Source organism: Vulpes vulpes, chromosome 15 (assembly GCF_048418805.1).
Source record: "Vulpes vulpes isolate BD-2025 chromosome 15, VulVul3, whole genome shotgun sequence".
In the NCBI taxonomy this organism is placed as follows: domain Eukaryota; kingdom Metazoa; phylum Chordata; class Mammalia; order Carnivora; family Canidae; genus Vulpes; species Vulpes vulpes.
In genome coordinates this window covers 92744406-92768382 of record NC_132794.1, presented here as the reverse complement: position 1 = coordinate 92768382, position 23977 = coordinate 92744406, and the positions used below count along the sequence as shown (strand labels likewise).

At 42.1% G+C, this 23977-nt stretch overlaps 1 protein-coding gene across 4 annotated transcripts in view; it reads right to left on the bottom strand.

The window, feature by feature from the left end:
- Positions 1-15770, bottom strand: part of CNNM2 (cyclin and CBS domain divalent metal cation transport mediator 2) — a 148800-nt gene extending 133030 nt beyond the window's left edge. For all 4 annotated transcript variants that reach the window (XR_011997562.1, XM_025993012.2, XM_025993016.2 and 1 more), the window contains exon 1: positions 12397-15770. Coding sequence is in view for 3 of the 4 variants with exons in the window: in XM_025993012.2 (XP_025848797.1) it covers positions 12397-14017 (1621 nt within the window). In the remaining variant the exon portion in view is untranslated. The remainder of the gene's footprint in view (positions 1-12396) is intronic.
- Positions 15771-23977: the final 8207 nt, after the last annotated feature.

Sequence of the window (23977 nt, the reverse complement as noted above, 5' to 3'; positions counted from 1 at the left end):
AGAGATCAAATTATTCCTGCCACACCATAAATCAGAGAGTTACACTAGTGACCAAAGGAAACAAATGTTGAAGGAGATGAGAGAGCATGCTGTCTTATTCTAGCTGTTTTTAATGTTACCTCTTAAAACCCGCTCAAATATTTCCATCCCTTGCATGATTCTGAGGACTGCCTAAGCCCCAAATGCCATTCTGCAGAGGCTTCAAGTTGAGTCAGCACATTGTTTTTATGATTGCAGATGGGCAAATGGAAAAACTGAGGCTTTGCACACTCCCATAAAGATCAGATGATGCCCTCAGTCTGTCTTTGCTAGCATGGGAAAACATTCTTCCTCTCAGATTACCAGCTCCTCACCCCACCTCAGCACCTTAGAAAAGAAAAGAAAAGGAGAAAAGAAAGAAAAGAAAAGAAAAGAAAAGAAAGAAAAAGAAAAAGAAAAAGAAAAAGAAAAAGAAAAAAAGAAAGAAAAAAAAGAAAAGAAAAGAAAAGAAAAGAAAAGAAAAGAAAAGAAAGAAAAGAAAAGAAAAGAAAAGGAGAATAGAGTTTTATTTTGTTTCTTCTGGTTACCTGGTACCCAAAAACCTCAAGGATTATACTGATGATGGCAGTATGAAATGCAGAGTGACTATACACCAGGATTTTCCCTAGTCTCTAAAGCTGACCCTAAGGAAACCCTTGGTAAAATGGCCTAGAAAAGAAAGGCATTACAAAGCCCCTTAGATATTAAGCAAACAAACAAAAACACTCTTTTCTGTGCTCATCTCCTAGCTCAAATCCTAAATCTGAACCCAAAGCCACCTAAATATTAGACTGATTAACTTTTAAATTCCCAAGCTCCAGCCAACTGTATCTTTGGTCTCTTTGACACAATTCGTACAACCTTTTTATTCCCCATATATCTAATCTAAAATAGAAAATTTAGTTTTTCTTTGCAAATTTCCCCAAGAATCACATTGTCAATAACCAATAGCAGGTTCTTCACTCTATACATATGTAAGTGGCAAGTAAAAATGACAAATTTTTTTTAACGGAAAATATAAAATTCACAACTGTTGAATGCAACAAACAGAAAATAATCCCAAAACACTCAACATGTTTTTAAAAAGCACTTTTATATTTTTCAAAAGATTTGCTTATTCTAGAGTGAGAGCATGCAGGGGAAAGGGGCAAAGAGAGAGGGAAAGACAGAGAATCTTAAGCAGACTCCTGCTAAGTGTGGAGCCCAACACAGTGCTTGATCTCACGACCCTAAGATCATGACCTGAGCTGAAACCAAGAGTCAGACACGTAACCGAATGAGCCACCCAGAAGCCTCACTTTTATATTTTAAGAACAATCTGTTAGCCAATAAATGAGTTCAGAAAGTTGCAGGACACAATAAAAAAATGAATCTCCTATGTATTAGCAATCAATAATCCTGAAAATGAAATAATTAAAACAATTCCATTTTTAATAGCATTGAAAAGTTAAATTTATTCCTAAGTGTTTTGTTTAACAAAAAGATTGCAAATACACAAAACATTGCTGAAAGAAACTAAAGACCTAAATAAATGGAAAGACATCCCATATTTATGGATGGAATATTTAATATTGACATTGCAATACTCCCAAAATTGATCTACAGATTCAACACAATCTCTATCAAAATTCCAACTGCCTTTTTGTAGAAACGGACAGGATCCATGAAAAATTCATATGAAAATGTAAGGGATCCTGACAACCAAAACTGTAATGGGAAAAAAAAAAAAAAGAACAAAGTTGGAGAATTCATACTTCCCAATTTCTAAACTTACTACAATGCTACAAGAACCAAAAACAGTGTGTCACTGGCATAAGGAAGATATACAGATCAGTGAGACAGGTAGAGTCCAGAAATAAATCTTCACATTTATGGTCAATTGACTTGTGACAAGGATGATATGACAATTCAACGAAGAAAGAACAGTCTTTTCAAGAAATGGTGCTGGAACTACTTGATATCAACACACAAAATAAGTTAGTTGGACCCCTACCTCACACCATATACAAAAATTAACTCAAAAATATATTAAGAGCCTAAATATAAGAGCTAAAACTATGAGAATCTTAGAAGAAGACAGAGGCATAAATCGTTGTGACCATGGATCAAACAATGGTTTCTTAGATATGATAATAAAAATAAAATCACAAAAGAGGGACTCTTTGTGGGTTAGCAGTTGAGTGTCTGCCTCCGGCTCAGGGCGTGATTCCAGGGTCCCAGGATCAAGTCCCACATCAGGCTCCCTGTGAGGAGCCTGCTTCTCCCTCTGCTTATGTCTCTGCCTCTTTCTCCCTGTGTCTCTCATGAATACTAAATAAAACCTTTAAACACACACACACACAAAGAAAAAAAGAGATTAATTGGATCTCATCAAATTAAAGACTTTCCTGCCTTAAGGTTACTATCAAGAAAATGAAAAGACAACTCAGAATGAGAGAAAATATTTCCAAATCATATATCTGATAAATATATGTGAGGTAGTACTCAGAATACATAAAAGAATTCTTACAAGTCAGAGGCACCTGGGTGGCTCAGTCAGCTAAATGTCCAACTCTTGATTTCCACTCAGGTCAAAATCTCGGTGTCCTGAGATCAGACTCCACATCAAGCTCCACACTCAACAGGGTGTCTGCCTAAAATTCTGTCCCTCTGCCCAACCCCCCCACCCCCCCGGCTCACATGTGCACATGCACTTTACCTCCAAAATAAATAAATAAAATCTTTAAAAAAAGAATTCTTACAAGTCAATAATAAAAAGACAATCCAATTTAAAAATGGGCAAAGGGGATCCCTGGGTGGCGCAGCGGTTTGGCGCCTGCCTTTGGCCCAGGGCGCGATCCTGGAGACCCGGGATCGAATCCCACGTCGGGCTCCCGGTGCATGGAGCCTGCTTCTCCCTCTGCCTGTGTCTCTGCCTCTCTCTCTCTCTCTGTGTGACTATCATAAATAAATAAAAATCAAAAAAAAATTATAAAAAAAATGGGCAAAGGATCTGAAGGTATGCAAAGGGTCATTAAGCACATTGACTATTTTCTCTATTTCCATGTTCCCTTTTAGTCCATATACCTGAATATTTCTGCATGCCTATAATCCGTGCAAAATAATCAGTATAAAATTTCCCATATTGCTTTATTGTTTTCAACATTATCATTAAATGGTCATAATTAGTTGACATCTATAGTTTCTTTTTTTTTTTAGATTTTATTTATTTATTCATGAATGACACAGAGAGGGAGGCAGAGACATAGACAGAGGGAGAAGCAGGCTTCCCATGGGGAGCCCAATGAGGGACTCCATCCTGGGACTCTGGGATCATGCCCTGAGCCCAAGGCAGACACTCCCTCACTGGGCCACCCAGGTTACCCCACATCTATCATTTCTTAATTCCTTCCCCTCCATGCTCTGCCTTGAAGTGTCAGACATTTATTTCCTATTGTTCATTATTTATAATGTTGTAATATACATGCAACATAAAAAGCCACTGTAGCTTTTTTTCTCCTCTTGAATTATTCAGCTGAATTAAGATTTCCAGGGGACAAAATTACTAAACCAAAGGGTAGGACATTTTAATGACTCTTGGTTGCCTTCCAAAAGTATTACAGATTTACAGTGCTATCGGCAACAAAAATTTGCTATATTAGAAGCTATGGTTTTTTATGCTTTTGATATAATCAATATTAAAAGATTTTATCAAAGTAATGTGGGATCTTCCCTTTAGGCTTCAAACTATGGTTATTCAAAGCCTCTAAAATCCATGAGTACTTGCTCTATTTCTTTTAAACTTTGTTGTCTTTCTTAGTCACTTAGTCAGGAGATTGGAGAGTTTTATTATTACTGAAATATTGTTGGCATACGTTACCTTAGTTTCAGATGTAAAACATAGTGATTTTACAACCTATACATTGCACTATGCTCACCATACAATGCTATTATAATAACACTGACTATATTCCTTTAGATATTACCCATTATCCCTGTGACTTACTCATTCCATACCTGGAAGCCTGTACCTTCCACTCCCCTTCAGCCATTTTGCCCATCCTCCCAGCCCCCTCCCCTCTGGCAACCACCAGCTTGTTTTTCTGTATTTATGGGTCTATTCCTGATTTTTTTGTTTGTTCATTTGTCTCATTTTTTGGATTCCACATAAAAGTGAAATCATATGGTATCTGTCTTTCTCTGACTTATTTCACTTAGCATTATTCTAAATCCATCCATGCTGTTGCAAATGGCTGAGTAGTATTTCATTACATATATTCCAGATATATAAATACATACCAGATCTTCTTTATCCATTCATCTATCAATGGATACTTGTGCTCGTCCATAATTTAGCTACTGTAAAAAATGCTGCAATAAACATCAAGGGTGCTTATATATTTTCAAATTAGTGTTTTCATTTTCTTTACTTTCTTTACTGGTGGTAAACACCCAGTAATGAAATTAATGGATCTATTTTAAATTTTTTGAAGAAACTCCACACTCTTTTGCACAGTGGCTACCCCAATTTACATTCCCACTGACAGTGCATGTAGGTTCATTTTTCTCCACATCCTCACCAACATTTGTTATTTCTTGTCTTTTTGATACTAGCCAAAACGAAGGTTTTTTAAAATTCAGTATCCTTACTCTAAGGAGGGTAGAATATGTAATTGATTGTTCTGTTTTCCTTCAAAATATGTATGCATGTGGGTATCTTATCAAGTAATAGCAACTATTAAAACAGTAACAGGCTGGAATTCAATCACAAGAAAAGAAAAAAACCTGCAATCATTAGCCACTTTCAAGATTTTGACATCCATAACAACTAAGAACACATATGGCTCAAGGTGTCTCTTGACTATAGTATGTAGTCTAAAGAAAGACCAAGAACAAAAAAAAAAAAAAAAGAAAGAAAGACCAAGAACGATAAAGACCAATAGCATCACCATGACAAAAAATAATGGTTAACTGAGCACTAAGCGCCAGGTACTACCAGAAGCATTTTTAACATTTGTTACCACATTAATTCTATTAGGTACCCTAGGAGTCTGCAAACAACCCATTTTACTATGGAAAAAAAACTGAGGGTTAAAGAGAATAAGCTACTTGTCCTAAGTAGATTTAGGAAGAGCACATTTTCCTTAACCTTTGCATTAGTAAGTGGTATCTTCCACACCCAGGATATAAATTCAAAGACAGAAATATTCCCACCCAGGTCTGACAGCAAGGGGGGTGGTTATGCATGAAGAAATGACGATCTCACCATCATTGCAACAGTACTGATAGTGATAGCATTACTGTAAACGGGGGGGGGGGGGGAGAGTCAGCACCCCCATCATCTCCATCAATCCCTAAGCCAACCTAATAAACATCATCTACAGGAGGTACTTGTTATGAGTCCCCTAGCTCCCCCTCCAAAATGTGCCACCTGAATCCCCTCTGTGTAAACACTCCACAGCTGCCAGTCTGGTGAAAGAAAGAATGCTTCCTAGTGTCTTTTTCTTTTTTTAAGATTTTATATTTTGGGGAGGGGAGCACCTGAGCGGTACAGTCGGTTGAGCCTCTGACTCTTGGTTTCAACTCAGGTCATGGTCTCGGAGTCATGAGATGAAGCCCCATGATGGGCTCCATGCTCAGTGCAGAATCTGCTTGGGATTCTCTCTCTTGCTATCTCAGTTCCTCCCCTTCACTCTCTCTCCCTCTCTTTCTCTCTCTTTCTCAAATAAATAAATAAATCTGAAAAAAAAAAAAAAAAGAAAAGATTAGGCAGCCCTTTCTGCCTGCTCCCCTTCTGGCAGGTCCTATCCCTGTGCTTTTATAAAAACACCTAAACCACCCCCCCCAAAAAAAAAAAAACTTTTTTTCTTTTTTTTTAAGTAATCTCAATACCTAACATGGAGCTCAAACTCACAACCCCGCGATCAAGAGTTGCATACTCTACCGACTGAGCTGTCAGGTGCTCCTGGTGTCTCTCTTTTTCAATGTTGGTAGGATTGGGGGTTTCTGGTTTGTGTCCCGAGAAAAAGTAGGTGAAAAGAGAATACTAAAATAAATTGTATTCAATCCTAGTCATTCATTTTCATGTATTTAGCTTAAAAAACATTCTTTATGTTCCAAGCAAAGCCTACTGGAATTGAAGTTTACTATCAGTAATATATGTGTTCAGGAGATAGGGCCCCTTAGAAAGAAATATACTACTTTATATAGAACTAAAGGAAATATCTAATTGGAGTCCAGAGATTTGTTTTTTAAAGTCTAATAAGCATTTCAAGAACAATAAAACTATAAATATTATGTTGGCTCAGTCTATTTTGTGAGTTTTCCTGGTAACAATATTTTAAATTGTGTTTAGATTTGCTAATAATTAAAATTAACTGGTCCTTCCCAGGAGTTTGGAATGTTTCAAAATTTAAATAATTCTGAGCCCTTTGTGGGGAGGGGCAGGTAGTGTGTAATCCCCACGAAAACCAAGAGAAAAGCAGAATAAGGTCCTGTTTCATCCAAAACCACACTAAGTCAAAGCCAGCATTTATCTATGGTGTCTTCTGACCTAAAAAGCTATGTTCAAGCTTCCATGGTCCTATTATCACAAATAACCTCCCCAAATCAGGTATGATTCTCTGTAAGAATTTAATTTCTATTATTTTAAATTAAAAAAAAGACACATAGCATAGATAGATGCATGAATGGGGCACATACTTTGCTTTGATGAATATTTCAATAGAAAATTTACAGACTTGTGTTGTGAACAAAAAAGAGCCAAAGATGTTTCGCCCTACAGTCCCAAATTCAATTTTCCTACTCTGATAGAAGAAACAATCAAAAAGAAAACACATTTGTGGATACCTAAAACAAGTTAACTCCAAAGAAACGCCTTATATTTACCTACTAAGGCTTCAAGCAATCTCAAGACCCCTTTCCTAAAATACCCTCCTAGGCTGACCTCAACAAAATAAAAAACTCAATCAAAGCAATAAGCTAAAATAAAATGAGCCCACATGTTCAGATTTATTTTCTGTGTAACAAAACCAGGATGTCAAAAATACTGACATCAAAATCACAGGGTAATACCCAATGGCAAACCTAAATATCTGCTTTTTCAATGACAAAACTACCTTTAACTCTGACCAGAGTACCTTTAACTTGGGATCAGAAGGCCTGCTTGAGAGAGTGGAAGAGCTCCAGTCTAGAAACAGAGACATGGGGCAGCCTGGGGGCTCAGGGATTTAGTGCCACCTTCGACCCAGGGCATGATCCTGGAGACCTGGGATGGAGTCCCACGTCGGGCTCCCTGCATGGAGCCTGCTTCTCCCTCTGCCTGTGTCTCTGCCTCTCTGTGTGTGTGTCTCTCATGAATAAATAAATAAAATTAAAAAAACAAAAAACAAAAAAACAGAGACATGGATTCTAGTTCTATTGATGCTATTAACTAGGTAGATAGCCCTTAAGCAAGTCACTTAACTTTCTCCCCTTCTCAGGGTTTACCTTTCTTATTTATAAGGTTGACTAGACCAATGATTTTCTAAACTCACCTAACTGTAGGGTAACTGTTAACAATATGCATTTTAAGGCTCCTTCCCTAGATTCTGTTTTAGAACACCTCTGACTGAGGACTAGGACCTTATTCTTAATAAGTGATCCAAGTAGTTCTTATCATCTGGTAAGTTTTGCAACACTGGAGGAGATGATCTTCAAGGTACCTGCCTTCCACCTCTGATTCTACACTTGCTGTATTATTTCATAGTGATGATCTAAAAACACAGAATCAGGGGATCCCTGGGTGGTTCAGCAGTTTAGCACCTGCCTTCGGCCCAGGGCGTGATCCTGGAGTCCCGGGATCAAGTCCCACATCGAGCTCCCTGCATGGAGCCTGCTTCTCCCTCTGCCTTTGTCTCTGCCTCTTTCTCCCTCTCTGTGTCTCTCATGACTAAATAAATAAAATATTTTTAAAAATAAAAATAAAAACACAGAATCATAATAATTTAATACTGTTACTGTACACAATTACTAAACATACAAGATCATAGAAGCAAATATATTCATCCATCCATCCCTGACATCATTCATACCTTTAAACACCAATAAAAACATTCTCCTAGATTCTAGGCAAGTGGAACACTTTATTTGGTGAGGAAAATAGTTTTTAACATTAAACTCTCAGCATACTGATATGGAAAGACTGGTGTTACAGGAGGAGAGAAAACTGCACACTGTACTCTCCCTTAAAGTTATCTGGTGACCTACTTAACTAAGTGCATTAAGAAAAAGCTAGAAAATAGCCTGGCTACCCCTAGCAGCTATAGAACTGCATGCTCTGCAATACTGGAATGCAATTGTTACAAAGCAAAAAGAAACAAAACAAAACAATGATAACTGGTTACTAATTCTTCAAATTCAACCCCAGTAGAGTCAACTAGGCAGCCAAGAGTCCACAGTATTTTATAAGGAAGGCTTTGTCAGGTCAGTAGAGAATCTCTTATATGTCTTTTCTGCAGACAAAGGTAGCAACCTTCAATTTATCTTTTCTTCCTCTCCACAATTTTGCTTCAAGACAGTTTTTCTAGAAGTCTCATAATCTTCTAGTGGGGTTTACCTTTATTCTCTTATTTAGATTTATAAGTACAAAAGTAGCAAAAGAAAAAGAGAAAGATTGCACAGAGGGGTGGAGCTGTAAAGGATGCTCATTAGCCATTATACAGGTGGCAACAAAAATGCAAATAAAATCAAGATTAAAACACAAAACTGAATTTGAGTCCTCACTGCCAAGCAAGAGTTAAACATTACTACATGCTTTGCTATTAGAAAAACAGCTGTAGGGCAGCCCTGGTGGCTCAGCAGTTTGGTGCTGCCTTCAGCCCACGGCGTGATCCTGGAGACCCGGGATCGAGTCCCGCATCGGGCTCCCTGCATGGAGCCTGCTTCTCCCTCTGCCTGTGTCTCTGTCTCTCTCTCTCTCTCTCTCTCTCTGTGTGTGTGTCTCATGAATAAATAAATAAAATCTTTAAAAAAAAAAAAGAAAAACAGCTGTAGAGTATTTCATTAAAGTAGCACACTACTTAAATTATAATGCAAGTATAAAACCTTTCCCAAATGAAACTTGATGCTTGGCATGGAAATAGAATTCTTTAGATTTAGAATCACACTGACCAAAAAACTGATTTGTTTTAATGGCAAAAGTGGGGAAACCAACTGTTATATACAACATCACAGAAGCACTGGCTTTAAAACCATCTAAGTTTCAGTGCATTTCTGTGACTGTTGCCCAAAAAGCTCTGAAGCAATGTTTTGATAAAAGACCAAACTTCACACTCACTCAAAGCAGAAATGTAAGATCAGAATCAAGGGGACCAACTTAATGATTAACCACAGAGTCGTTAAGAGCTCAAGTTTGGTTGTCACAGACCTGAGTTAAAACCCCAAATCAACAAATTACTGTGTGACCTTGAACAAATCATGTAACCTGAGTCTCAATTTCCTCATTTGTAAAATGGAGAAAATGCTTTGCAGGGCCATTATGAGATTTAAACAAGGTAATTCATGTAAAACATGCAGCTCTGTACCTGGTACAGTAAATAAATAATAAGCTGACTGTAAAATTAGTATAATTACTGTCTTCCAACCTCAAGGAAAGCTGTTTCTAAGGAGTCAAGCAAAGTGTTTTAACCAGTAGAAAGAAGACATTCACACACACTTCTATAAAGGTAGTTTTTCATTTCTTTCCACATTGCGAACCTTTCCCCTTGTTGGTAAAGCATAACTCACACTGATGATGTCCAGCTCTATGTAGAAAAGACTTCAAGGCTGACATTCTTAGTTGGGAAGGGCAATTTTCAATGAGATCTGGATTAATGATCTATCAGTCTGAAGGAGTTACAGTTGGTATTATTAGGAGAAAGAAGGAAAGAGGAAGAAAAAGCCTTCAAACCATCCCACGCAAAAAAAAAAAAACAAAAAACCATCCCACGCACCATTATTCAATAGAGAAAAACAAAAAACAATAAAAGTTGACTGTTCACATTATTTCAAACTGAATTGGAAAATAAAGAAAACAGTATCTGGTGAAATAGCTTAACTCACAGGAAGAAAGAATTAACACAGCTGCTAGTAAGGTTCAAGTGGCCAAACTCATCAAAAAAAGATCAAGAAAGAGAAGGTGAAAAATCAATTGTTCCTACAGTTGAAGTAAGAAACACTCAATACTTTTTTAAGATCATGGCTGAAATTTCCCATTTGCAACCAAATGTCTTTGCCCGCTCTTCCAAACATACCACTAACTTGAGTGTACCTTAACCTTTACTATCTTCTTAACCAAACACATCACTCTGGTTAAGGACAGAAATAAAGTCCTGCCTGTGAATTACTATTTTTCAAAAATTCATGGGAAAATACTAGTAATTCGGTTATCTAAAGGTAATGTGAGAGGTAATATTGAGGAGAAAAGGTTCCTCCTGAAAATAAACCACAGAAAATACACAGAAATATTGTTCAAGAACAACCAGAAACAGTTTCAAAATAATGCAAATTTTGAAGTTTTGAGATAGGGGCAGGATTAATGACTTGTAGGTGAAGAGCTAAATTCTCCAAGAAAAAAGATATAGAAATGAAAGCCTTCTTTCAGCAGGGAGGACACACTAGTGTTTCAATCCATCAGTAGATATGCAAAAATTCTGAATAAAAAATCATGGAATAAATTATCCGTCTCACTATTGGAAAACCTTGCAATAGAAAGAAAACAATGTATTTCAAAGGCATTTTCAAGCATCCCAAGGTATCTTTCTGTACTAGAAATATTATTGCAAAATAAGAGAAGAGATTGGTCAGATGCTCTAATTAACAACTTAGCAGTGAAAGGATAATGACACCCCCAAAAGAAGCTCTGTCACCTAGAGATAATGGATATTTTCTTTTTACTGTTTAAGAATCCAGAAGAATCTCCTTCTGCTTTTAAATGCAAATTACCAATCTCTGAAGCACATTCTGCTCTATTCCTTTATCTGAAAATTACTGCAATGTGATCCCGTTCCAGAGAGGACACCATTCAGCCAGGAGAATGGAATTAGGGCAACCACACGCTCTGTGGGGATGTTCAGATCGCCACGTCCAGTGAGCTGTCACCACTTACACACAGCCTTTTTCCATGGAGAGACCACTATGAGTGCTCAAAATTCTATCTGAAGAAGGAAAACTTAGTTTTGAAGACTATCAGGTCATTAAAGGTTACATACATATTTTAATACCTACACTAGCACCACAGCAATTAAACAGCTCGGCCACCCATGGTTTTCAAATAGCAACACTATTTACTGGAAACTTTTTTTAAAGACAGAATTTCAGTTAATAATAGCATGAGTTGCTATTTGCCTGTTCATTACATGGTAAAACAAACAAAAAATAACCACCATGCATGGAAAGGTGAGCACATCAGACTCTGCACGTAGCTTCCCTATTAAAACTCCCCAGAACATTGAGAACTGACTTGAAGACACACTTCAACTTAACATACCAAGCGATCAAGGTCAAGAAGAACACTTATAAACCAGAAAAACTCTAGAGATAAATAAACCACAATAGAGGGCGTCATCCCATTGTTAAATGTTCAAGATTTCTGCCAAAATCACACTTGGTTTGGGAAATTTATTTGTCAAGTAAATATAAACAAATAGTGAAGAAAGCTAGACAAGATAGCCTAATAAAAGGTTAACTCACCTCCAGTCTTTCCAAGTTAGATATTAATAACTCTACTTTGAAAGAAAAAAAAAAAAAAAAAACCTCTTTTCTAGCTAAGGCAAGTCACACCCAAATAAATAAATCTTTTTGGTGATATTGGCTTAACCCATCCTCTATCCTCAAGAGGCAGAGCCCAATCTGCCCCACAGGTGGCCTGACAACCAGGAACAGAGCTACCGAAAATGCACTTCCAATCTCTGAAATGTCAGTGAATGGTTAAGGAGGAAGAAGAGGATTGTACTGAGTTTAGAGAAACTATCTCAATGTTTTTCCAAACGCCTGAGATTAGAACATATCAACCAGATGGCACAGCATGGCATTAGCTGGCCCCGACTTGCACCTTACCCACTCAGAACTGGGGCAATGGTATGCAGCAGACCCCTCAGGACCAGAGGGCCAGCAGTATCATGCACAGAAAACAGAAAGCCTGCTTTTTGAAATGCGAAAAAGCGAGTGACGTTAGTCTCGTGCTTTTAGAAAACCTAGAAGCGCCTTCTAGTTCAATCCATCCCCCAAATCCATGCCACCCTTTCAACTTTGCAATTAAGAGACAGGAGAAATTCCGGTCAACTCGCCTTGGGGGGTTGATCTGAGGGTAGAGGGCTCAAGTAGGGAGGAGGATGGAGAGAGAGAGAGAGCAAGCCAATGAAAGATACCAAAATTTCCCACCTTTCTTAAATTCTTCCAGCATAGCGTCCAACTTGGTGTCATTGAAAACAAAGTGCAAGGGGTGGTTATAAAATTTAGTGATGGTTTTCAGGGGAGTACAGTCATCTGGATCCACGAAGGCCAAGTCTTTGACAAAGAGAAGGTCCACGATGTTGGAGCGCTCCCCCTCAAATACTGGAATACGGGTGTAGCCGCTCTCCATGATCTCCGACATGGTGTTGAAGTCCAGAATGGCTTCGCCGGTGATCATGAAGCAGTCCCGGAGCGGAGTCATCACGTCCTCCACTGTCTTGGTGCGGAGCTCCAGCGCTCCTTGGATGATGTTCAGCTCCTCCTTAACGAGGTCGTTGTAGGGGTCGGTGACCCGGAGCATCTCCAGCAGTTTTTCCCGGTTATAGACAGTGCCTATCTCCTGGCCCAGGACGCAGTCCAGCAGCTTGCTCACCGGGTAAGAAGCGGGGAAGGTCATCATCATGAAAAACTTGGTGAGGAAGATGGTGTTGGCCCCGACAGCCAGGCCGTGACGGGAGCAGATGGCCTGGGGCACGATTTCCCCGAAGATGACGATGCCGATGGTGGAGACCACCACCGCCACGAGGCCTGAGCCGGCGATGTCGTCGAGCAGGATGGTGAGCGTGGTGTTGACTAGCACGTTGCCCAGCAGCAGCGAACACAGCAGGTAGTTGCCCTGCCTGCGCACCGGCTCGATGCGTTTGGCATAATTCTTCTCCTTCTCCGTGCCGCAGTTCTGCACGATGCGCAGCTCCATCGGGTCCAGGGCCATCAGCCCCAGGTTGAGGCCGCTGAACATGCCCGACAGGCACAGGAGCAGCGAAATGAAGATCACCTGCAGCCAGAAGGGCAGCAGGAACTTCTTCTCCTCGCCCACGATCATCTTGGTGTCCTCGCCGTCGTGGTAGATCCAGGTGGTCTCGGCCCACGGGGGCGGCGGGAGCCCGGCCACTCCCGAGCCGCCCTTGCCCCCGACGGCGCCGCCCGCGGACCCCGGGCCGCCGGCGCCCAGGGCTGGCGTGGAGAGCGATGTGCACAGGTAATAGGACTTGCTTTTCTCCATCTTGCGCAGCGGTTTGATCTCGATCTCAATGATGCCCGATGTGCGGCGGTTGAGAATGATGTGGGGCAAGATGATGATATCGGAGGTGCGGATGCCGCAGCGCTGGGGGCCGCTGTCCGGCTCCGGCGGCGCGGGGCCCCCCAGCCCGCGCTCGCCCGGGCTGTGAGGCCGCCGCTCGTGCTCGGTGAAGGCGATGCGGGACCACGTCTCGTTGTTGATGTTCTGCCCGTACACCCGCAGCTTGACCCGGGTCCGCTCGCTCACCCGCAGCGCCCCCCCTTCCATGAAAGACACGTCGTTCGTGTCCTCCAGCCGCAACCCGATGATCACCGTCTCCTCGTTCTCGCCCGCTGCTGCGCAGCCGCCCGCGCCGCAGCAGCAGCTCAGCAGTAGCAGCGGCAGCAGCCGCCCCGCCGCCGCCTGCAGGACCCCCCGGCCGCGGGCGCTGAGGCTGCGGCGCGCCGCCATCTTCCAAGTGGGCAGTGCGGCGGCTGCCTGCCCGCCCGCCATCTTTACTTCGGGTTCACAAGCGCCACAGCCAATCATAGGGTGGCTGCTCCAGCTGCGGCTTCATCCTTCCCACCCGGCGGCGCGAGCGCAGCCACCGGCCCCTGGGCGAGACTGCGGCGGAGCGTCCGCACACACAGTTCAGCAGTCCGGCTCCCTGACTGACACTGACCCGGCCTCTGCTAGCTGAGGAACCTGGAGACTCGCGGGAGGGGGAAAAGGGAGGGTGAAGCGCCAGCCGCTCCCGCGAGAGGCAGGCGGACCAGCCAATCACGCGCGGGTGCCCGCCCTCCCAGCCAGGGGGCTGGAATGGGGGCGTGGTCATGAGCGGAGCCGCGGGCCAATGGCAAGGCAGGTGGGTGGGGCGATGAAAGCCTCCGTCCCCCTCAGCACGCCAAGTTTCCTACTGAAAGGCGCGTGACTCTTGTGTATGTGCGAGGGGAGGAGGTGTGGCCAGCCGGGGCCCGAGAGCCACTCACAGATGAGAGCTGTACGAAAGGGGGCGGGGCCTCCAGTCGGGCTACCAATGAGAGGGGGCCGTCTGCGGGCCTGGAGCTCCCCGAGGGGCCTCGGTAGTAGATCCCCGCGCCTGGGTAGGCAGTGTTGGGCTGATGTCCTGGGGCCCTGGACGGTCGGTTTTCGCGGCACCGCATTGCCGGCTGCCGCAGTGCTCAATGTTCGTGCGAGGGAGGCTGCCCCAGGAACCCGGGAAGCCGACTGGGGAGGTCTCAAGAAGCGCGTTTGCCTGAAAGGCCGGGACACCTGCTGCGCCACCCTCTTCTACTCGTCGGCGCCGCTCTGCCCGGGATTAGCGGCGACTGGGTGGCCCCACACCTAGCGACCTGCCTCTTCTGGAGCTTCTCACTTCTCCCAACGGGATGCTCTCACGCTGCAGCTTGCGGTCGCGTGGCGCCACCTGCCGGTGACGTTGGCACCCTGCAATGCTTGCCAGGTCTGCAAACCCCAAAAGCTTTGCCGGAGAGGTGAGAAGGTTACAGTGAAGCAGTTTCCCCACCTTCCAAGTCAGGAATCCCCTCACTATACCACAGAGCTATAGTAATCAAAACAATACGGTATTGGCATGAAAAAGGCATACGGATCAATGGGATGGAATAGAGAGCCCAGAAATAGACCCATACATATATGGTTAATTTAGGAAAAGGAGCCAAGAGGAAAGGACAGTCTCTTCAATGAATGGTGTTGGGAAGACTGAACAGTTACATACAAATGAATGAAACTAAATGCCATCTTACACCACATATAAAAATTGACTCAAAATGAATTAAAGACTTGAATCTAAGATCTGAAACCATGAAATTCTGACAAGAAAAGGTAGCAAGCTCTCTGACATTGGTTTTAGTGATTTTTTTAAAAAATTGTGGATCTGACTCCAAAGGCAAGGTAAACAAAAGCGAAAATAAACAAATGAGACTACAACAAACTAAAAACTTGAAGGAAACCAACAAAACAAGAAGACAACTTGTTCAATGGAAGAAAATGCTTGCAAATCACATATCTGATAAGGGTTTAGTACCCAAAACATAAAAAGAACTTGCACAACACAGCAACAACAACAAAAAAAGCAATTTAAAAATGGCCAGAAGGGGCAGCCCCAGTGGCTCAGCGGTTTAGCGCCGCCTTCAGCCCAGGGTGTGATCCCGGGAACCAAGGATCGAGTCCCATGAGTCCCACGTTGGGCTCCCCTGCGTGGAGCCTGCTTCTCTCTCTGTCTCTGCCTCTCTGTGTGTGTGTCTCTCATGAATATATAAATAAAGTCGTTTTTAAAAATAAATAAAAATGGCCAGAGGGTCTGAATAAACATTTTTCCCAGATGTTCAACATCACTCATCATCAGAGGAATGCAAATCAAAACCACAATGAAATATCACTTCATACCTGTTACAATGGCTATTACCAAAAAGACAATAAATAAGTGTTAGGATGTGGAGGAAAGAACCTTTCACACTGTTGGTGGCAATCAACTTAGTGCAAACGCTGTGGAAAATAGTGTGAAGATTCCTCAAAAAAATTAAAAATTAAAAAAAAATTAAAAATCAAATTATCATGTGACCCAACTATTCCACTTCTGGATACTTAGCCAAAGAATATAAAAACACTAATTTGAAAAGATATAAGCATCCTTGCATTCATAAAAGCATTACTTACAATAGCCAAGTATGGAAATACAGTGGAACAGAACTGTCATAAAAGAAGAAAGAAGGAAATCTTGCTGTATGCGACAAGATAGATAGATGTTGAGGGTATTATACTAAGTGAACTAAGGACAGGACAAAGAAAAATACAGTATGACTTCACATATATGGAATCTAAACAAAATGAACAAACAAGACAAAAACTCATACATACAGAAAATAAACTGATGGTTACCAGAGGCAGAAGAGGTTAGGGTTGAGCAAAATGGGTGAAAGTGCTCAATTGTATGGTGCTGATGGTAATTAGATTTACGGTGATGATCATTTTGTACATGATACACATAACATTGTACACCTGAGACTTATAGAGCAATTTTACCCCAATAATTAAAAAAGAAGGAGCATCTGGGTAGCCCAGTCAGTTAAGCGTCCAGCTCTTGGTTTCGGCTCAGATCATAGTCTCAGGGGCGTGAGATGGAGCCCTCACTTGGGCTCTGAGCTGTGCATAGAGCCTACTTGAGATATTCTCTTTCTCTCTTTCTCTCTCTCTCTCTCTCTCTCTCTCTCTCTCTCTCCCTCCCCCTCTGTCCTTCCCCCATCTCACTGGCACCCTCACTCTCTCTAAAACAAAATGATGAATAAATAAAATAATTTAAAAAGAAGACTTCTCAGGACACCTGGGTGGTTCAGTGGTTGAGCATCTCCCTTTGGTTCAGGTCGCGATCCCGAGGTCTTGGGATCAAGTCCCATATTACGCTCCCTATGGGAGCCTACTAATAAGTCCCTTATTCCTCTGCCTGTGTCTGCCTCTCTCTGTGTGTTTCTCATGAATAAATAAGTAAATATTTTTTAAAAAAGACTTCTCTCATATTCTCTCTGAAAGTATATATCACTGGGCCCCATTCCATACTTACTGAAGAGGTAGGACCTAGGAATCTGAATTTCTAATAGACAACCAGGCAAGTTTGGGAAATGGAAGGGGGTAGACATCCTAAGAGACCCATAAAGGCCACTTCTTCTTTTTAAAAGATTTTATTTGTTTGTTAGAGAAAGAGCACAGGGGAGAAGCAGAGGAAGGGGGACAAGCAGACTCTGGGCTGAACGTGGAGACACATACTGGGCTCCATCTATGCCTCCAAGATCACAACCTGAGTTGAAATCAAGCTTTGGATGTTCAACTGACTGAGCCACTCAAGTGCCCAAGGCTTTTTAATCACACTGACCAAACCCTAGTAGGTCCATGGATTGCTCAGGAGAAAAAAAAAAAAATCCTGAGGGCACTTGGCTGGCTCTTGTGAGTTTAAGGCCCATGCTGGGCATAGAAATTACTTAATAAAAAATTAAAAAGAAAACTTAAAATTCAGGAGAAAAAAAAGTTCTGAAGACCTAGCTCCCTAGGACTCCAAGCCACTGTGTCTGGAGGAGGCACTGTAGCAAAGTAACTGCCAAATTGGTCTTTTTCTTGCAACTTAAATATCCAAAATATAATTGCTATTTTCTTTTTTGTATTCTGCAAGCAGATTTTCTTCCCTTTTAGTAAACCAGTCAGACGTTTCTGGTTAATTTCTGGTAGAGGTGATAACAATAGCCTCCTCATGGCTCCTAACTCTTCCACACCTGCCCCTTTCCCTTCTCAGCCAGAGAAGTCTTTTAAAGTCAAATCCTGTTGCTCCTTTGTTTGAAGTCGTCATCTGGCTTCCCATTTCATCACAGTAAAAGCCACAATACCTACAATACCCCACAAAGCTCGAGAGGGTGTGTCTTGCCTCCCCTGATTTTTCTGACTTGTTCACCTGCTGCTCCAGCCAGTTACTCATTCACTCCCTAGGGATGCTCCCCTTAGAGCCCGTGCATTTGCTATTTGTTTCCTGTCCCTGGGAGTCTCTTCCCCCAGATGTCAGGGTAGCCCATCAGTCTCCCTCCAAGACTGCCCAAAGGCCATCTTTTTTTTTTTTTAAGGCCATCTTTTAAAGATTTGTTTATTTATTTGAGAGACAGGGTGAGCACATGAGTGGAAGGGGCAGAGGGAGAGGGAGAGAGAATCTGAGGCAGAGTCCTCACTGAGCACAGAGCCCAACATGGGGCTTGCCTTCGGGCTCGATCCCATGACCCTGAGATCACCACCAGAGCCAAAACCAAGAGTTAGATGCTCAACCGACTGCACCACCCATGCACCCTGAAAGCCACCGTTTTTAAAACTCACAAACACACCCTACACTCCATCTCTGCTTTATTTTCCTTAATTTTGTTTATTTGTCTCCTTCCACTAGAGCTTGAGCTCCATGAGGACAAGGATTTTTTCTGTTTTGTTCTCTCCCGTGTCACCAGGGCCTAGAACCACAGTAGATGTTGAAAATAAGAGGTGCCTGGGTGACTCAGTGGTTGAGCGTCTGCCTTCAGCTCAGGTCATGATCCCAAAGTCCTGGGATCAAGTCCTGCATCAGGGAGTCTGCTTCTCCTTCTGCCTATGTCTCTGCCTTTCTCTGTGTGTCTCTCATGAATAAATAAATAAATAAAATCTGAAAAAGAAAAAAATATGTGTAGAATGTTTCTGGCAATCTTCCCCCTACTCCCAGTTCTTTTACAGCTATATTTGAAAAATAAGTTCAGATGAAAAAATAAAAACAAAAACCTTATTAACAGACTTGGCATGCATTTATAAATAGAGCATTATCAAAATTTAGAAGCGAAAAAAAAAGTTGAGATTTTTAGGGATATCTGACCAAGATTATGGTCCTTCTAAGTCACCTGATTGAAAATGAAACTGTTTTAATTTCTTAAAAAGTGTGAGTTCAAGTGTGTTTAAGGGAGCTAAGAGGGAAGACCATTAAAGGCTTGCAAATGCTGAATGTACACTTTCAAAACAAGTGTGGAGGAGGAGGGCAGGAAAAAGCTGGCCAAAACTACAGATATTTCCTGGGCATTGTAGAGAAAGCTAGAACAGTCAGAAAAGTGTGGCGTTCAGCAGTTTAGAAACAAGTTAGAAATTCGGGATTTGATAGCAAAAATATAAGAAAAGACCCACTGGGACAGCTTACAATATAAAATTAACCAAGCTCAGGGGCGCCTGCGTGGCTCAGTCAGTTAAGCATCCGACTCTTGATTTCTGCTCAGGTCATGATCTCAGGGTTGTGAGATCCAGCCTCAGTCGGGCTCACTCATTGGGAGTAGAGCCTGCTTGGGATTCTCTCTCTCCCTCTCTTTCTCTGCCCCCTCTTCTAAAAAATTAAAAAAATAATAAACCAAGTTCAAATTGGGGATCACTAAGTGATGCTTACCCTGAGTGGTACCAGGGTGTGTGTGTGGGTGGGGGGACGGTCATATTCTCCATGTATACCCAAGACACAGAGCAATCTAGATATCTAAGCCAAATAAATTTTCCTTGGAAAGAAGGATCTTCCTTCAAGTTTGGGGGCTTTTTAGCTCAAGGAGTTACCCTCTCTTCAGTGAGGGACTTCCAGGGCTTCCCAGTCTGTCCATCTGCATGAATGGAGGAAAGGGCAACACTTGCTTCTAGAGATCTCTTTTTAAAACTGTAGGAAAACAAATCAATAGAACTTTGAATCCTGATAATATTTCACTTCTGGAAAGGGCTACAAAAGGCCTGAGATGGCTAAGTGGGTGCCTGACTTTGACCTGAAGCAAGTTATTCTGGTAAAGCCAGAACTTCCTAGCAAACACGTTCCCTACCTAACCCCCTCTTGCCAGAATCCTTCACTGGTTACTAAAGGGGAAGAGCAATTACACCATTCTCTCAGCTGCAAAGGATAAGTGCCCGTGTGTGTGGATTCTGGGATTTGGGACATCACTCCATCCAGACCTAAAAGTCTTTTTGAGTCTGATTTTCTTATAGATTGCAAGTAAAACATTAATAGCTCCCTATGCGTTTTGTTCTTCAACATAAAGACCTAGTTTGGTAGACAAGCTTTTTCTTTGCCCCCAGAATGTTGCCTGGTTTTAGAAAAGTATTCAAAATTAGTGCTTCAGCAGCAATCTTTTAATTGCACCAAAGTAGCAGGTCTTCTGAGGAAAAACAGGAACCGGGAAAATACTGCAGTTACCTAGACTTTCCCTAGAATGAAATCTGTTCCCCCGAAGCAAAATTGTTCACTTGTTTAAATACACAGGGGTCTTTGAGTTCAGATGAGAACCTGTCACTACAGTGGCTGAAAACAAACACAGAGGCCAGAATCAAAAATTGCATCAAATGAGCAATGCCATTTACCTTCTCTAGAGGAGAAGCTTTCTTCAGGATTTATTTCCCTCCTTTTCCAGATATTTTCTGGATGTAGACAGTGTGGGGAGGAAGAGAAATGAAAAAGCAGCTTTTTGATGGAGTTGTGAGAAAAACTTCCTCCTTTGATATGAGCCCAAGTTCCTTGGGTGTAGCCTTCCCAGGAATCCTGAGTCTCCAGTCAGGCACTCAGGTGGGTGCAAGGGAAACTCCAACTGCCCTGCCCCCTCACCCCCAAAAAAGCTCTGGGTCCCTCCACAATGGGGCCTTCAGAGCTGGACAACACCCTTTACCACCATGGCCCTTTACCCAGGGAGCCTGCCCGTCTTGATCCTTCTATGGGGCAACCCTAAGAGATCTCCTATGCTCTGCATGGTCACCCAACTCCTTCTTCCCCTGGACCCCTTGAGCTGGGCTCTACTCAGAGGAAGGTGCTTCTGGGCTAGAAGTCCTCTGTTTGCTCTGCTCCTAGACCCCTATCTTCCTGACTGCCAGGCCTGCAACTACAGGATTTTCTAAAATCCTTTAGAATGTCCTTTCTCACTGGTTCTCCATCTCCATTCCAGCCTTCAGCTTGGTCTTGGACAAAGGTGAAAGAAAGGTTCTGAGCTTGATTATCCTTATCACTGTGTCTAAAACACTCAACCCTGGTTGTGATTTGGGGGATTTCACTTCTATGATTTTTAAATGTTGACCCACGTAAACATCATCTATTCAAATATCTAAATTTTACAACTACAGTTGGGGAGTCAAGAGGAGACGATCGATAAGGAAGAATGACATGAGGAGGCTGGTAAGTAGGAATGGGAGCTCAGGGGAAACAATGGATCCCAAATGTACGATTCTGAGCCATCCCATGAGATTCAGACCAGCATGGGTCTGATGCTAGAGCTAGGACTTTATGATTATGACTCCAGTCATAAAATGTCAGTTTTCCCATACCAGCAGAGCTCATTCCCATGGTCTTTTTTCCATATCCTCTGAAGCTGGAGCAAGAAATCTACTCGGATAAGTCGGACACCCCATGTATAGAAAAATAATATGCCAGACCTCAGTGGGAAAAAAATCCATTCTTATTTTTAGTTCCTCTGAGATACCTATTTTTTTATTTTAAACATCACTAAAGATTTATTTCTTCTTATTTATTAATACCGCATCTCAATTCTGTGTCCTCTTTAAATTTTATTTTTTTAAAAGATTTTTATTTATTTATTCATGGGAGAGAGAGAGAGAGAGAGAGAGAGAGGCAGAGACACAGGCAGAGGGAGAAGCAGGCTCCATGCAGGGAGCCTGATGTGGGACTCGATCCCAGGACTCCAGGATCATGCCCTGGGCCGAAGGTGGCGCTAAACCGCTGCGCCACTGGGAATGCCCCCCTCTTTAAATTTTAGCTAAAGTTTTATATCTTACTTCTTACCTCATCTCTTTATTACTCTTTTACTCATTCATTCATGCATTCAACTAAATATGTTTATCTAGTAAGTTCCGGACACTATACTAGGTGTTATGGAGATATATTACTAAATCAGAGGTTACCTTGAAATTTTACCAGTAAAGAGGCTAGGCCACATTTGCTACATAATGAGCTATGCAGGATAGATCATCAAATGTCTTAAAAAGAAGTAGAAATCGGAAAAAAAAAAAAAAAAAAGAAGAAGTAGAAATTGGGCAGCCTGGGTGGCTCAGCGGTTTAGCGCTGCCTTCAGCCCAGGGTGTGATCCTGGAGACCCGGGATCGAGTCCCACATTGGGCTCCCTGCATGGAACCTGCTTCTCCCTCTGCCTGTGTCTCTGCCTTTCTCTCTGTGTGTCTCTCATGAATAAATAAATAAATAAAATCTTTAAAAAAAAAAAAAAGAAGTAGAAATAAGGTGGAGGAATTCAGACTTCATGGTCTTTGAGTTGGTCCTTGAAGAATAGATAGGTTTTTAGATATGTCCAATGTAAGAGGCAGTCCAAGAAAGATGTGCTCGGGCTGCAATAACAAAATATCATAAACTGGGTAGCTTAAAGAGCGAAATGTATGTTCTCACAGTTCTGGAAACTGAAGTCCCAGATCAATGTCCTGTAGGGTTGGTTTCTGGTAAGAGCTCTCTTCTTGGCTTCCAGATCACCTCTTTGTCCACGTGGCTTTTTCCTCTGAGTTTGAATGTGAAGAGAGAAAATGAGCTCACTGGTGACTCTTCTTTTAAGGACCCTAATCCTATTGGATCAGGGCCCCACCTTTGTTACCTCCTCTAACCCTAATTACTTCTTTAGAGGCCCCATCTCCAAACATAGCCATATTTGACAGGACATCAACATATGAATTGTGGGGGTGGTGGTGGTAGAGATACAACCATTTAGTCCATGACAAAGGGATTGAGAGAAGAAAGAGGGAAAGGCATTGTGATGAAAAGTATGACGTAAGATGGCAGAGGGAACAGCATTTCTGGAAAACCACGCAGTTTAATTTGGTTCTAAAGCCCATCAAGGGACGCCTGGGTGGCTCAGCGGTTAAGCATCTGCCTTCCGGCTCAGGGTGTGATGCTGGAGTCCTGGGGATCGAGTCCCACATCGGGCTCCCCGTGGAGCATGCTTCTCCCTCTGCCTATGTCTCTGTTTCTCTCTCTGTGTGTGTCTCTCATGAATAAATAAATAAAATCTTTAAAAAAAAATAAAAATAAAGCCCATCAAGAGGAACAGCAAGAATGATGTTGGAAGTTGATTGGGCCAGTTTGTGGTAGACCAAATGCCAACTTTAGAAATTTAGATTTCATTCTGTAGGCACTCGGAGCTACAAGTTACAAGCAGGAGAGCTGCACTGCAGAAGAGTAACGGACGGGATCCATGTAATGATGCTGGGGCCCTGCCAATGTAGGGATTTCACAAACTCCTGCCACACCAAGTAGAAAAAAACTGTCATGGCTTACAAAGCACTTTCCCATCTGTTATCTTGACTGACCTTCACAATTAGAACTAAAGGAGACAGCATTTCTCTAACCACATGTAGGACAAAAAAAAAAAAAAAACCCAGATATAACTGTCTCGTGCCACAGGAGTCCCCAGAAAATGGGACACCACACCCTCTGTTCTGAAGTCCACACCTGAATCACAGTGGCTGCTACTGCGGTTTGTCTGGTAATTATGAATCTTAGAGCAAACATAAGTTCTCCCAGGTTGGCCTAGATTCGTGATTGCAGGGGAGACTTCCTGATATATTTTTCAAGCTTCTAAAACATAAAATGTTGACATATAATAATCACACATACGAGTGCATAACACATAAATGTAAAAGAGCTGGCCATATAATTTATCATCCAAAACAGAACCCATTTGAGAGTGAAAAAAAGGTACTATTAATAATTAACCTAGTTTGAGGCTCAAACTGGGACAGTCCCCAGCAAAGATTATGTTCAACTTGTAATAAAAGGAACCACCCCCAATTGAGAAAGACCCTCTAGATCCCTTCTAGATCACAGCCCTCTCCCCCAGCCTACCCGTAACCACTATCCTCACTTTTATTTTTTTTTTATTTTTTTTTTATTTTTTTTTATTTATGATAGTCACACAGAGAGAGAGAGAGGCAGAGACATAGGCAGAGGGAGAAGCAGGCTCCATGCACCGGGAGCCC